This window comes from Lithobates pipiens, unplaced genomic scaffold, assembly GCF_037356315.1.
Source record: "Lithobates pipiens isolate NorthernLeopardFrog02 unplaced genomic scaffold, aLitPip1_a1.2 Scaffold_37, whole genome shotgun sequence".
NCBI lineage: Eukaryota > Metazoa > Chordata > Amphibia > Anura > Ranidae > Lithobates > Lithobates pipiens.
The window spans coordinates 17,074,492-17,087,396 of NW_027507825.1; the positions used below are offsets into that span (position 1 = coordinate 17,074,492).

Below are 12,905 nucleotides of genomic sequence, written 5' to 3' on the forward strand. Positions count from 1 at the left end.
TACATACAGTAGGGATCATTTGCAAGGTCAAATCTCCTGGGACAATTGACAACAGATTGGCCAAATAGATATTCCTGTATTATTTTTGCAATAAAAAACAAACAAAAAAAGCCTTATAAATATGCATATCTGTTGGACCTGATATTTTCCCTATAAGTATTTACACAATATTAATTCTAACCCTTTGCAGTTCATTCCAATGTGTAACTGAGCGGTCTTAGTGTTTTATGGCTTGTGATTCTCTATCTCTGTGTATATGTATAGCATCATCGCACTGAGATGTCCTGATCATGTGACTGGTCCTCCTCCTCCTCCTCCTCCTTCTCTGAGCATCTCTCATCCTGCAGAATCAGCCCAGGCTCCATCACCAAAGCTTCAAACTGCCTACAACCGCCCACAGCCTCACCCTGCCATGGCCAGGAACCGAAAAGAGAGAAACAGCTGGGGTGAGTGTGACATCACAATCCATGGGGGTTTCCTGGGGAAAAAAAGGGGGCACAGGTAGTCTGCAGCTCATGGCCAGGGTGTGTTCAGGACTCAATCCATTGTATCTACATGGTTTCATGTTGTGTGTATGAGCGGCATTCAGCCTACAGCTTGTTCAGAAACATTAGCAATACCCCAAAAAAAAAAAAAAAAGGAGCTAGATTTGCAGCGTAGATTTGTCTTTTTCTCCTTGTTTTATATATGCAATAAAAGGGATTGAGCCACCAGGGAAATTCCAGGACCTCAGCTGCTGCAGAACTCTTTACCAGCTAGGTGGCACTCCGTGTCTTGTTTAAAGATGCAGTGTCACCGATAGGGATCTGCCTTTCAGGATGCTGCTGAGATAGGCATGGCTATGAGCTGCAAGATTTTCTATGAAATAATGTCATCCACGTACTCAGAGGGTGTTCATCTCTTATTTATGATGGCCTTTGTGTTCATTACTGCCTCGGTGCTGCCAGTCCCCGGACATCCCCACCCCCCTGGTCCTTTTCTACAGATACCAATTTTAGGCCATTATTGCTACTTAGGTCTCATGCTCATAATACTTTATACCAGGATTAATGAATTAAAATTCTAAGGAGGTCTGGTCAGTAAAATATTCTTCCAGCAGAGGTCTGAATCTCATGATTGTGCTAAGACTCAGATTCTAGTATGTATGCAAGTCATTGCATGTCTATTAAAAAATAAACAATGTACAATCTCCATAGCATTTCAATAATATGTCTTGTCATTTTTCCCCTTACATTAGGTGTGCCTATCAGAGTGCCCCCTTACACCAGGTGTCCCATCAGAGTGCCCTTTTACATCGGGTGTGCCCATCAGAATGCCCCCTTACATTAGGTGTGCCTATCAGAGTGCCCCCTTACACCAGGTGTCCCATCAGAGCGCCCTTTTACATCGGGTGTGCCCATCAGAATACCCCCTTACATCATGTGTGCCCCTTATATCAGGTGCCCCCATCAGAGTGCCCCCTTACAATGGGTGTGACCATCAGAGTGCCCTCTTAGATAAGGTATTTCCATCAGAGTGTCCCCTTATATCAGGTGTCCTCAACACGGTGCCTTCTTACATCGGGTGTGTCCATCAGAATGCCCCCCTTACATCATGTGTGCCCAGTACATCAGGTGTCCCCATCAGGTACCTCCTTACATCAGGTTTCCCTTTTAGAGTAGACACTTACATCAGGTGTCCCCAACACAGTGCCCCCTTACATCAGGTATGTCAATCAGAATGCCCCCTTATATAAAGTGTGTCCTGTACATGAGGTATTCCAGAGTGCCCTCCAACATCAGGTGTCCCCATCAGAGTGCCACCTTACATCAGATGTGGTCCACAAGAGTGCCCCTTTACATAAGGTGTCCTTATCAGAGTGTCCAGTTAAATGCAGTGTCCCTATTACTGTGCCCCCTTAGATCAGGTGTCGACATCAGAGTGCCCCCTTACATCAGGTATGACCATTAGTGTGTTCCCTTACATCAGGTATGACCATCAGAATGTTCCCTTACAACAGGTGTCCCCATCAGAGCACACCTTTATATCAGGTTTCCCCATCAGAGTGTGTCCTTATATCTAGTGTCCCCAACGCAGTGCCTCCTTAAATCAGGTGTGCCCATCAGAATGCCCCCTTACATCATGTGTGCCCTTTATATCAGGTGTCCCCATCAAGTGCCCCCTTCACATCAGGTGTCCCCATCAGAGTGTCCCTTTACCTTGGGTGTGACCATCAGAATGCCTTCTTACATAAGGTATTCCCATCAGTGTTCCCTTATATAATATGTCCTCAACACAATACCTCCTTACATCGGGTGTGTCCATCACAATGCCCACTTATATCAGGTGTGCCCAGTACATCAGGTGTCCCCATCAAGCGCCTCCTTACATCAGGTGTGTCCATCGGAATGCCCCCTACATAAAGTGTGCCCTGTACATCAGGTGTCCCCATCAGAGTGCCACCTTACATCAGATGTGGTCCACAAGAGTGCCCCTTTACATCAGCTGTGGCCAGTTATATCCAGTATCCCTATTACTGTGCCCCCTTAGATCAGGTGTCCCTATCAGGGTGCGCCCTTACATCAGGTATGACCACCAGTGTTCCCTTACAACTGGTGTCCCCATCAGGGTGCTCCCTTTTACCAGGTGTCCCCAACACTGTGTACCTTACATCGGATGTGCCCATCAGAATGCCCCCTTACATCATGTGTGCCCCTACATCAGGTGTCCTCATCAGAGTGTCCAATTACACCAGGCATCTCTATCACCGTGCCCCCTTAAATTGGGTGTCCCCATCAAAGTGCCCCTTTTCATCATGTGTCCTCAATCAGTGTGCCCCCTTACATCGGGTGTGTCCATCAGAGTGTCCCCTTCACAGTTCCCCCTTACATCAGTTATAGCCATCAGTGTGCCTCTTAAATCAGTGTGCCCCCTTACATCAATGTGCCCCTTTACATCAGTTATAGCCATCAGTTTGCCCCTTTACATCAGTTATACCCATCAATGCGCCCCCTTACATCAGTTATAGCCATCAGTGTGCCTCTTAAATCAGTGTGCCCCCCTTACATCAATGTGCCCTCCTATCTTTCTTTTACTTGAATTTTATTGAAAAGAATGAATGAAAATGGATAGTTACACAGTACAGTAAAATTGTGCAATAGAACAAAGTCAAAAGAAGTTTCTCTCTGCAAGTATCGTAATCAATAAAGGGGAAGGGGAACAACAAACAGGCACAGCGTGCCCTCCTATCTTTTAGCACCAGGCAGGTGGAGTTGGGGAGCCAGAAGCCAAAGCAAATTAAACATATGGATGGAAGATGGTTTCCATCCTCCAGTCGCTCTGGGGGCAGTGCAAATGTGACATCAATGGTTGTAAGGGTGCAGCCAGCACTAACAATATTGATAACTAAAAGCGCATCCTGCCCCCAGTGTTGCCCCCAATACCTGGTCTAGCTTGCACATCCTTTTAAAAGTCTATGACCCACTCATACACACAGCATCCTGCTTCAGTGCATCCTTAAACACTCTTAATGTCAATACCAGCAATACTACCCGTGCAGCCAATTTATACACCATCCATCCTATACTGTAAATATCAACGTGTCTTATAGAATATGCCTTCTAGATTGTACACTAACACTTCCATCCCTGCCAACGATGTTGGCCTGTCCTTGCCAATAAAAGTAATATCTGACCACAAAAACTAGTGTAATATTTATGCCACCCTGATATCTCTCCCTTCCCTCCGTGACCGATGCTGCGTCCTCAGGCCTGCCTGGCCCATCCCTGCGCGATGGCTGTTCACCAGTGCAATCCTGTATGTAGATCATGCCACTTTGGCCTATCTGTGCCAACCCGTAAGCCATGGAGGATTAGCAGCACAGTTTTTTTTGTCCACCGATCAGATTAAGAGCTATGTTATCAATGAAAAAAAGGTTACCAATTCTCAAGATTACAGCATAAGATCATAATATATTCAGGAGCAGATCCGGGGAAAAAAAAAAAAAAAAGGCGTATGCAACATTTATTTCTATATGGAGTGCAGTGATGTTATTACCTACATAGAGAAATAATGTTACAGAAGTAAAAATTAGTCATTACTGGAGAACAATGATGTCATTCTCTAATGTCATTTCGCTGAGAGATAATATATAGGAAGTACAGCTGTGTCTTATGAATGAATGAGAAACAGGAATGGATGGAGATATTACCTCTCCCCTCTATAGCTCTGCAGCCATTACATTATGCAGATGTAAATCCTAAGTCCATTTTGTTTTATAAATAACTGTATACCATATATATATATATATTTATTTTATTTTTATTTTTTTAATAACTTTTTTGTTATGTTCTTTTCACCCTATGTTTCACATGCACTGCTAATCTCATGCAGCCTATTTGCAGCGACTTCCCGTGCTGCATGAGGGCGGGTTTTCTCGATGGTAATAACAACGGGCCTTGCCTGAGCAATGTGCATCAGCACGGCTTCTTGTAGTCTTTGCTGTAAGAGCATGTGACAGAGTGACAACAGAGAACCATTGGGAGGCAGGGACAGAGCGTTGTCACCCTCTAATGCCGCGTACACAGGGTCGGAAATTCTCGTCGGGGGGAAAAAAGCTCTAAAGGTTTTCCCGACGGAATTCGGCTCAAACTGTCTTGCCTACACACGGTCACACCAAATTCCGATAGTTTAGAACGCGGTGACGTACAACACGGTACGACGGGATTAGAAAAAGGAAGTTCAATAGCCAGTAGCCAATAGCTTCCGTCTTGTAGTTTGAATCTGAGCATGCGTGAGTTTTTGGCGTGTGGGAATTGCATACACACGATCGGAATTTCTGATAGAAAGTTTTTTCCGCCTGCTATCAATTTTTGGCTGGCGGGAATTCGGACAGCTAAATTCCAATGCAGCGTACACACGGTCGCAATTTCCGATGAAAAGCTCTCATCGGTCTTTTTCTGGCCGGAATTCCGATCGCGTGCACGCGGCATAACAGAAGGAGTCTGCATATGGATAGGGACCTTCACAGCACGATGACCTGGTGAATAAAAAAAAATACTGCGGATTTAAAAATATTGCAAATGACTTTTAAAATAACATTCAGATGCCAAGGCTTATAGAATTTTAGGAATTTGGGTTTACATTTACTTTAACCACTTGCCACTTTCCTTCCCTGCCCAGGCCAATTTTTCAGCGCTGTCGCACTTTCAATGACAATTGCGCGGTCATGCTACACTGTACTCAAACAACATTTTTATAATTTTTTTCACACAAATAGAGCTTTTTATTTTGGTGGTATTTAATTTAATTTTTTCTCAAACAAACAAAAAAACACCCAAAATTTTGGGGGAAAAAAGTTTTCATTCGTTTCTGTAAAAAGTTTTTGCAAATAATTAATATTTCTCCTTCACTGATGTGCACTGATGAGGCTGCACTGATGGGCACTGATAGGCGGGCACTGATGAGGGGGCAATGATAGGTGGCACTGACAGGTGACATTGACAGGCATCACTGATAGGCACTGACAGACATCACTCATGGCCACTGACAGGCATCACTGATAGGCACTGACAGACTTCACTCATGTCCACTGACAGGCATCACTGATAGGCACTGACAGACATCACTCATGGCCACTGACAGGCATCACTGATAGGCACTGACAGACATCACTCATGGGCACTGACAGGCATCACTGATAGGCACTGACAGGTGACATTGACAGGCATCACTGATAGGCACGGACAGACATCACTCATGGCCACTGACAGGCATCACTGATAGGCACTGACAGACATCACTCATGGCCACTGACAGGCATCACTGGTGGGCACTGACAGGAGACATTGACAGGCATCACTGATAGGCACTGACAGACATCACTCATGGGCACTGACAGGCATCACTGATAGGCACTGACAGACATCACTCATGGCCACTGACAGGCATCACTGATAGGCACTGACAGGAGACATTGACAGGCATCACTGATAGGCACTGACAGACATCACTCATGGGCACTGACAGGCATCACTGATAGGCACTGACAGGTGACATTGACAGGCATCACTGATAGGAACTGACAGACATCACTCATGGGCACTGACAGGCATCACTGATAGGCACTGATAGGTGACATTGACAGGCATCACTGATAGGCACTGACAGACATCACTTATGGGCACTGACAGGCATCACTGATAGGCACTGACAGGTGACATTGACAGGCATCACTGATGAGCACTGACAGGCATCCCTGATGGGGACTGAAGGGCAGCACTGATGGGGTGCACTGATAATTAGAGCACTGATTATTAGTGTAGATGTGTCCCCTGTGTGGATTGCCACTTATCGGCTCTCCTCTCCTTATGTGCTGTCAGCAAGGAATTCTAATAACCAGAAAATCCTGTTTACACTGTGATGAGCTGCGACTGGCCCTTTACCCCGATCTGTGATCACCTGTGTCTGAAGGACACAGTGATCACAGAGGGTTCCCGATGGGTGCCCCAGGGGCCTGTGGGGAGACGGTGTTCAGGGAGGACATCAAAAGGCGCCCTCCAAAAAAAATGTGACTGCGCTGTAGCCATCATTCAGCTATAGAGCAGTCCGGAAGAGGTTAAAGGGAACCAACATGGTTTGAAGGCAACCTTATTTAAAAGTAGCTGAAGCGGTAATAAACCTAAAATCAATAATATATTATATTGCAGCCTACCAATTCTTGGGTATGGTGACTGCATTTGTTTTTAGGCTTTCTTTCCATTATTTCTACCTGGTGATCTTGCCAGTAAGTCTGTTGTTTTTCAACAGCACAAGCTGTCCTGCAGATGTATCAATTAGGGGGTTTAGATAAACCATCACACACTGACAGGGGTAATTATAATGATCAGCTTTTATTTATTTACGTAAAACCTTTACCAGAAAGGAACAGAACTGTTTGCTGTAACTGCTTAAAATTGTTAGCTGAAATAGCTTCAATTTGTTAGTGTATCTAAATATGCTAGTGCATGCAACACTCCTCTCCCCCACATTAAGATTAATGCTCCTGTCTAAAGGTGTCTTCGTTGCTCTTCCATTCAGAGTGGAGGCATATTCACACATTTCCGCAGTGGGTCCGGTGTGTTTTGCGCGGTGCATCGTTTGCTCCGTTTCAGGTCAGAATTCAGGCTGAAATCAGACCTGAAATGGTGAACCAGGATGCACCGGACCCCTGCTGTGGGCGATGGTGTGATCCTAGCCTAAAGGAAAATCCCAAATTTTAGTTTGTCCCCAGAAAAGAAATAGAGGGGAAATCTTCCAGTGAGGGCACTGGTTCTGGTGACCTGGAAGGCCCCAACGGATTTAACCCCTTAATTTGCAGGGATTTCCTTCCACTTCCTGTTTGGCTATGAGACAGGAAGTGAAGGGAAATCCCCCCAATAGGACAAAGATGGCAAATATAACCCTCCCTTACCCTATACTAAATGAAAAAAAAAAAATATATATATATATATATATCAGTTCCACCTATCAGTACTGCATATCAGTGCTGCCTATAAGTGCCACATATTAGTGCCTCATCGGTGCCACCTCATCAGTGCCACCTCATCAGTGCCCATCAGCGAAGGAGAAGACTTACTTCTTTGCAAAATTTTATAACAGAAACGAAGAAAAAAGTTTTTTTAAATTTAAGGTCTTTTTTTAAATTTGTTTTGCAAAAAAATAAAAACCCGGCGGCGATTAAATACCACCAGAAGAAAGCTCCATTTGTGGGAAAAAAATTATAAAAGTTTCATATGGTGTGACAGTACAGTTCCCTGTCCTAGTAACTGTCACCCAGGTTTATCAAATAGGCAGGTTGAGGGGCTCCAGGGGTACTTAATGCGGAGGAATCTGTTTTATCAGTTTCCTCCAAATTTTGTAAAATCCAGTTGGGGACCTGGAGCCCGGAGATTCCATAGCGTTATGGGTGGGACGGAATCTCCAATCCTGGGACCGGGTTTTTGGAACAGCCAGGAGTCTGGCTGGTTGATTGAACAGGTGGGTCCTGGGCTTATAGCAGAGTCAGGATTAGGGTTCTGGGCTCCGTCCAGAGAGTCAGGAGGTCTCCAGAGAGTCCAGAGAGTCAGGAGGTCTCCAGAGAGTCCAGAGAGTCAGGAGGTCTCCAGAGAGTCCAGAGAGTCAGGAGGTCTCCAAAGAGTCCAGAGAGTCAGGAGGTCTCCAGAGAGTCAGGAGGTCTCCAGAGAGTCCAGAGAGACAGGAGGTCTCCAGAGAGTCCAGAGAGTCAGGAGGTCTCCAGAGAGTCCAGAGAGTCAGGAGGTCTCCAGAGAGTCAGGAGGTCTCCAGAGAGTCCAGAGAGTCAGGAGGTCTCCAGAGAGTCCAGAGAGTCAGGAGGTCTCCAGAGAGTCCATAGAGTCAGGAGGTCTCCAGAGAGTTCAGAGAGACAGGAGGTCTCCAGAGAGTCAGGAGGTCTCCAGAGAGTTCAGAGAGACAGGAGGTCTCCAGAGAGTCCAGAGAGACAGGAGGTCTCCAGAGAGTCCAGAGAGACAGGAGGTCTCCAGAGAGTCCAGAGAGACAGCAGGTCTCCAGAGAGTCCAGAGAGACAGGAGGTCTCCAGAGAGTCCAGAGAAACAGGAGGTCTCCAGAGAGTCCAGAGAGACAGGAGGTCTCCAGAGAGTCCAGAGAGACAGCAGGTCTCCAGAGAGTCCAGAGAGACAGGAGGTCTCCAGAGAGACAGGAGGTCTCCAGAGAGTCCAGAGAGACAGGAGGTCTCCAGAGAGTCCAGAGAGACAGGAGGTCTCCAGAGAGTCGAGAGAGTCAGGAGGTCTCCAGAGAGTCTGGAAAGTCCAGAGAGTTCAGAGAGACAGGAGGTGTCCAGAGAGTCCACTAATGAAAGCCAGAGACCCAAGCCTGAGCATCAGAGCAGTGAGGTGCTGCTTTCTAGATATACGCTGTGTGCGTTGAAGCTGTGTGCATCTAAGGAGACAGATGAGAGCCTGAAGTGGAAGGCCTGAACAGCAAGGAAGCTGAAAAGCGGTATAGTAGTTGTAGGGAAACCCTGTTATATGGCCAAGAGGGCTGAAGCGTAAAGCCTAAGTGGCAGTACTGCTGAGCAGGGACAGCTAGGTGGCTTTGGCATTTTTCATTTGTTATTGTTTTTGGGAGAAGAGCCTCTGTGTGGGCATCCAAGTGCATGTATGAACTTTCGTTTATTTTGTTCCTTTTAATAAAAGTGGTCTACCATGCCCTTAAACTAAAGTTCCTGTTTGTTGTGAACTTACTGAAAAGGCATCTACCACTGAGCTAGACATCCCCCAATGTCACAATGGGTACAGTGTTACATGACCGCGCAATTTTCATTCACAGCGCTGGAAGCTGAAAATCTGGCCTGGGCAGGAAGGGTGTGAAAGTGCCCAGTATTGAAGTGATTAAAGAGTCCCTGTGATGCTAGCCCCATTTCCCCCCACCCCCTCACCAGCGCTACCTTCTGTGAAAATCTAGCACATGAGCAGATACACTATTGTGACACCTGCCTTTACACACACATGAACTTTAATGGCATCCCAGTCTTAGTTCATAGGGTTCAAAATTGAGTTGGTCCACCCTTTGCAACTATAATCTTCAGCAAGGTCCATAATGACATGGATGACCTCAACATGATAGAACACCTTTGGGAGGAATTAGAGTGGAGAATGCGAGCCAGACCTTCTCGTCCAACATCAGGGCCTGACCTCATAAATGCGCTTTTCGAAGAATAGTCAAACATTCCCATAGAAACACTCCTAAACCTTGTGGACGGCCTTCCCAGAAGAGTTGAAGCTGTTATAGCTGCAGAGGGTGGGCCAACTCAATATTGAACCCTACGGACGAAGACTGGGATACCATTAAACTTCCTGTGCGTGTAAAGGCAGTTGTCCCAATACTTTTGGCAATATAGTGTATGTGCCAAAGGAGTCTGCCTGGCCTTTGCGACCCGGCAGAGACCTGTGGCACATCTGAATTTTCCCACACGTGCGCAGACAACCTGAAGTCCGAGACCTCCATAATTGGGAAACCTTCGTGAGGTACTAAGTGCACACTGTCATTCTCGTCTAGTCAAGAAAGGAGGAAGTGCTGCGGCACAAAAAAAAATCGAATTATGGGAGAGGAAGGTCGCTTTAATGTGTATCTACAGTCAAAAACTTTTTTTTCAGTTTTGGATTGAGGGGTCAGGTGCTAGAACCTGTGCCAAGTTTTTATTGCTGTCTATGTCTCCGTTTAGAAAGATTCATTGTCTTTGTTTGTCCTGGTGACCACTGTCACAGGAATTATAGATTAGGGAAATCCCAAATTTTTGTCACCAGGACAAGAAGTGAAGGGAAATCTTTCAGTGGGGACACCTGGTCCAGTGACAACTGCACCAGTGCTTTACAACAGGAGGGCAGACAGTACAGTTACAATACAATTTATTAACCACTACAATAACGGGCACTTTCGCCCTCTTCCTTTCCAGCCCAATTTTAAGCTTTCATCGCTCTCGCACTTTCAATGACAATTGCGCGGTCGTGCTACACTGTACCCAAATTAAATTTTGATAATTTTGTTCGCACAAATAGAGCTTTCTTTTGGTGGTATTTATTCACGACTACCTTTTTTATTTTTTGCAAAATAAGAGCAAAAATAGCAGAAATTTGGGGAAAAAAATATATTTTCTTTTTTCTATTTTAAAAGAAATCCAATAAAATCAAATTTTTTCATAAATTTAAGCCAAAATGTATTCTGCTGCATGTTTTTGGTAAAAAAAATATTCCGTTAAGGGTCCTTTCACACGGGGCGGATCAGTGCTGATCCGCTTATCCGCTTGCTCAGCGGTAGGGGTGCACCGAATGGGTTTTTTGGTGCCGAAACCGATACCGAAAATGAAAAATACACTAGGCCGAAAACCGAAACCGATACCGAAACATATTTAAAAAAAATTTTTTTTATACAGGAGATGGTCAGAGACTGGGGATATGGTACAAGAGATGGTCAGAGACTGGGGACATGGTACAGGAGATGGTCAGAGACAGAGGACATGGTACAGGAGATGGTCAGAGACTGGGGACATGGTACAGGAGATGGTCAGAGACAGAGGACATGGTACAGGAGATGGTCAGAAACAGGGGACACGGTACAGGAGATGGTCAGAGACAGGGGACATGGTACAGGAGATGGTCAGAGACAGGGGACATGGTACAGGAGATGGTCAGAGACAGGGGACACGGTACAGGAGATGGTCAGAGACAGGGGACACGGTACAGGAGATGGTCAGAGGCAGGGGACACGGTACAGGAGATGGTCAGAGACTGGGGACACGGTACAGGAGATGGTCAGAAACTGGGGACACGGTACAGGAGATGGTCAGAGACTGGGGACACGGTACAGGAGATGGTCAGAGACAGAGGACATGGTACAGGAGATGGTCAGAAACAGGGGACACGGTACAGGAGATGGTCAGAGACAGGGGACATGGTACAGGAGATGGTCAGAGACTGGGGACATGGTACAGGAGATGGTCAGAGACAGAGAACACGGTACAGGAGATGGTCAGAGACAGAGGACACGGTACAGGAGATGGTCAGAGACAGGGGACATGGTACAGGAGATGGTCAGAGACAGGGGACAAGGTACAGGAGATGATCAGAGACAGGGGACACGGTACAGGAGATGGTCAGAGACAGGGGACACGGTACAGGAGATGGTCAGAGACAGGGGACACGGTACAGGAGATGGTCAGAGACAGGGGACACGGTACAGGAGATGGTCAGGGACAGGGGACACGGTACAGGAGATGGTCAGAGACAGGGGACACGGTACAGGAGATGGTCAGAGGCAGGGGACACGGTACAGGAGATGGTCAGAGGCAGGGGACACGGTACAGGAGATGGTCAGAGGCAGGGGACACGGTACAGGAGATGGTCAGAGACTGGGGACACGGTACAGGAGATGGTCAGAGACTGGGGACATGGTACAGGAGATGGTCAGAGACAGAGGACACGGTACAGGAGATGGTCAGAGACAGAGGACATGGTACAGGAGATAATCAGAGACAGGGGACATGGTACAGGAGATGGTCAGAGACAGGGGACACGGTACAGGAGATGGTCAGAGACAGGGGACACGGTACAGGAGATGGTCAGAGACAGGGGACACGGTACAGGAGATGGTCAGAGACAGGGGACACGGTACAGGAGATGGTCAGAGACAGGGGACACGGTACAGGAGATGGTCAGAGACAGGGGACACGGTACAGGAGATGGTCAGAGACAGGGGACACGGTACAGGAGATGGTCAGAGACAGGGGACACGGTACAGGAGATGGTCAGAGACAGGGGACACGGTACAGGAGATGGTCAGAGGCAGGGGACACGGTACAGGAGATGGTCAGAGACTGGGGACACGGTACAGGAGATGGTCAGAGACTGGGGACACGGTACAGGAGATGGTCAGAAACTGGGGACGCGGTACAGGAGATGGTCAGAGACTGGGGACATGGTACAGGAGATGGTCAGAGACTGGGGACACGGTACAGGAGATGGTCAGAAACTGGGGACGCGGTACAGGAGATGGTCAGAGACTGGGGACACTGTACAGGAGATGGTCAGAGACTGGGGACGTGGTACAGGAGATGGTCAGAGACTGGGGACGCGGTACAGGAGATGGTCAGAGACTGGGGACGTGGTACAGGAGATGGTCAGAGACTGGGGATGCGGTACAGGAGATGGTCAGAGGCAGGGGACACGGTACAGGAGATGGTCAGAGACTGGGGACACGGTACAGGAGATGGTCAGAGACTGGGGACACGGTACAGGAGATGGTCAGAAACTGGGGACGCGGTACAGGAGATGGTCAGAGACTGGGGACATGGTACAGGAGATGGTCAGAGACTGGGGACACGGTACAGGAGATGGTCAGAAACTGGGGACGCGGTA

General features: G+C 47.2%; 1 protein-coding gene across 2 annotated transcripts in view; it reads left to right on the plus strand.

The window, feature by feature from the left end:
- The window catches only part of ATL1 (atlastin GTPase 1), a 167,209-nt gene that overhangs the window by 13,581 nt on the left and 140,723 nt on the right, over positions 1 to 12,905 (plus strand). Inside the window, exon 2 of one of the 2 annotated variants that reach the window (XM_077466774.1) lies at positions 265 to 446. In XM_077466774.1, the coding sequence (XP_077322900.1) occupies positions 413 to 446 (34 nt within the window). In that variant the 5' untranslated portion in view covers positions 265 to 412. Of the gene's footprint in view, positions 1 to 264; positions 447 to 12,905 lie in introns of those variants that run through there. The other variant, XM_077466773.1, reaches the window with a different exon arrangement.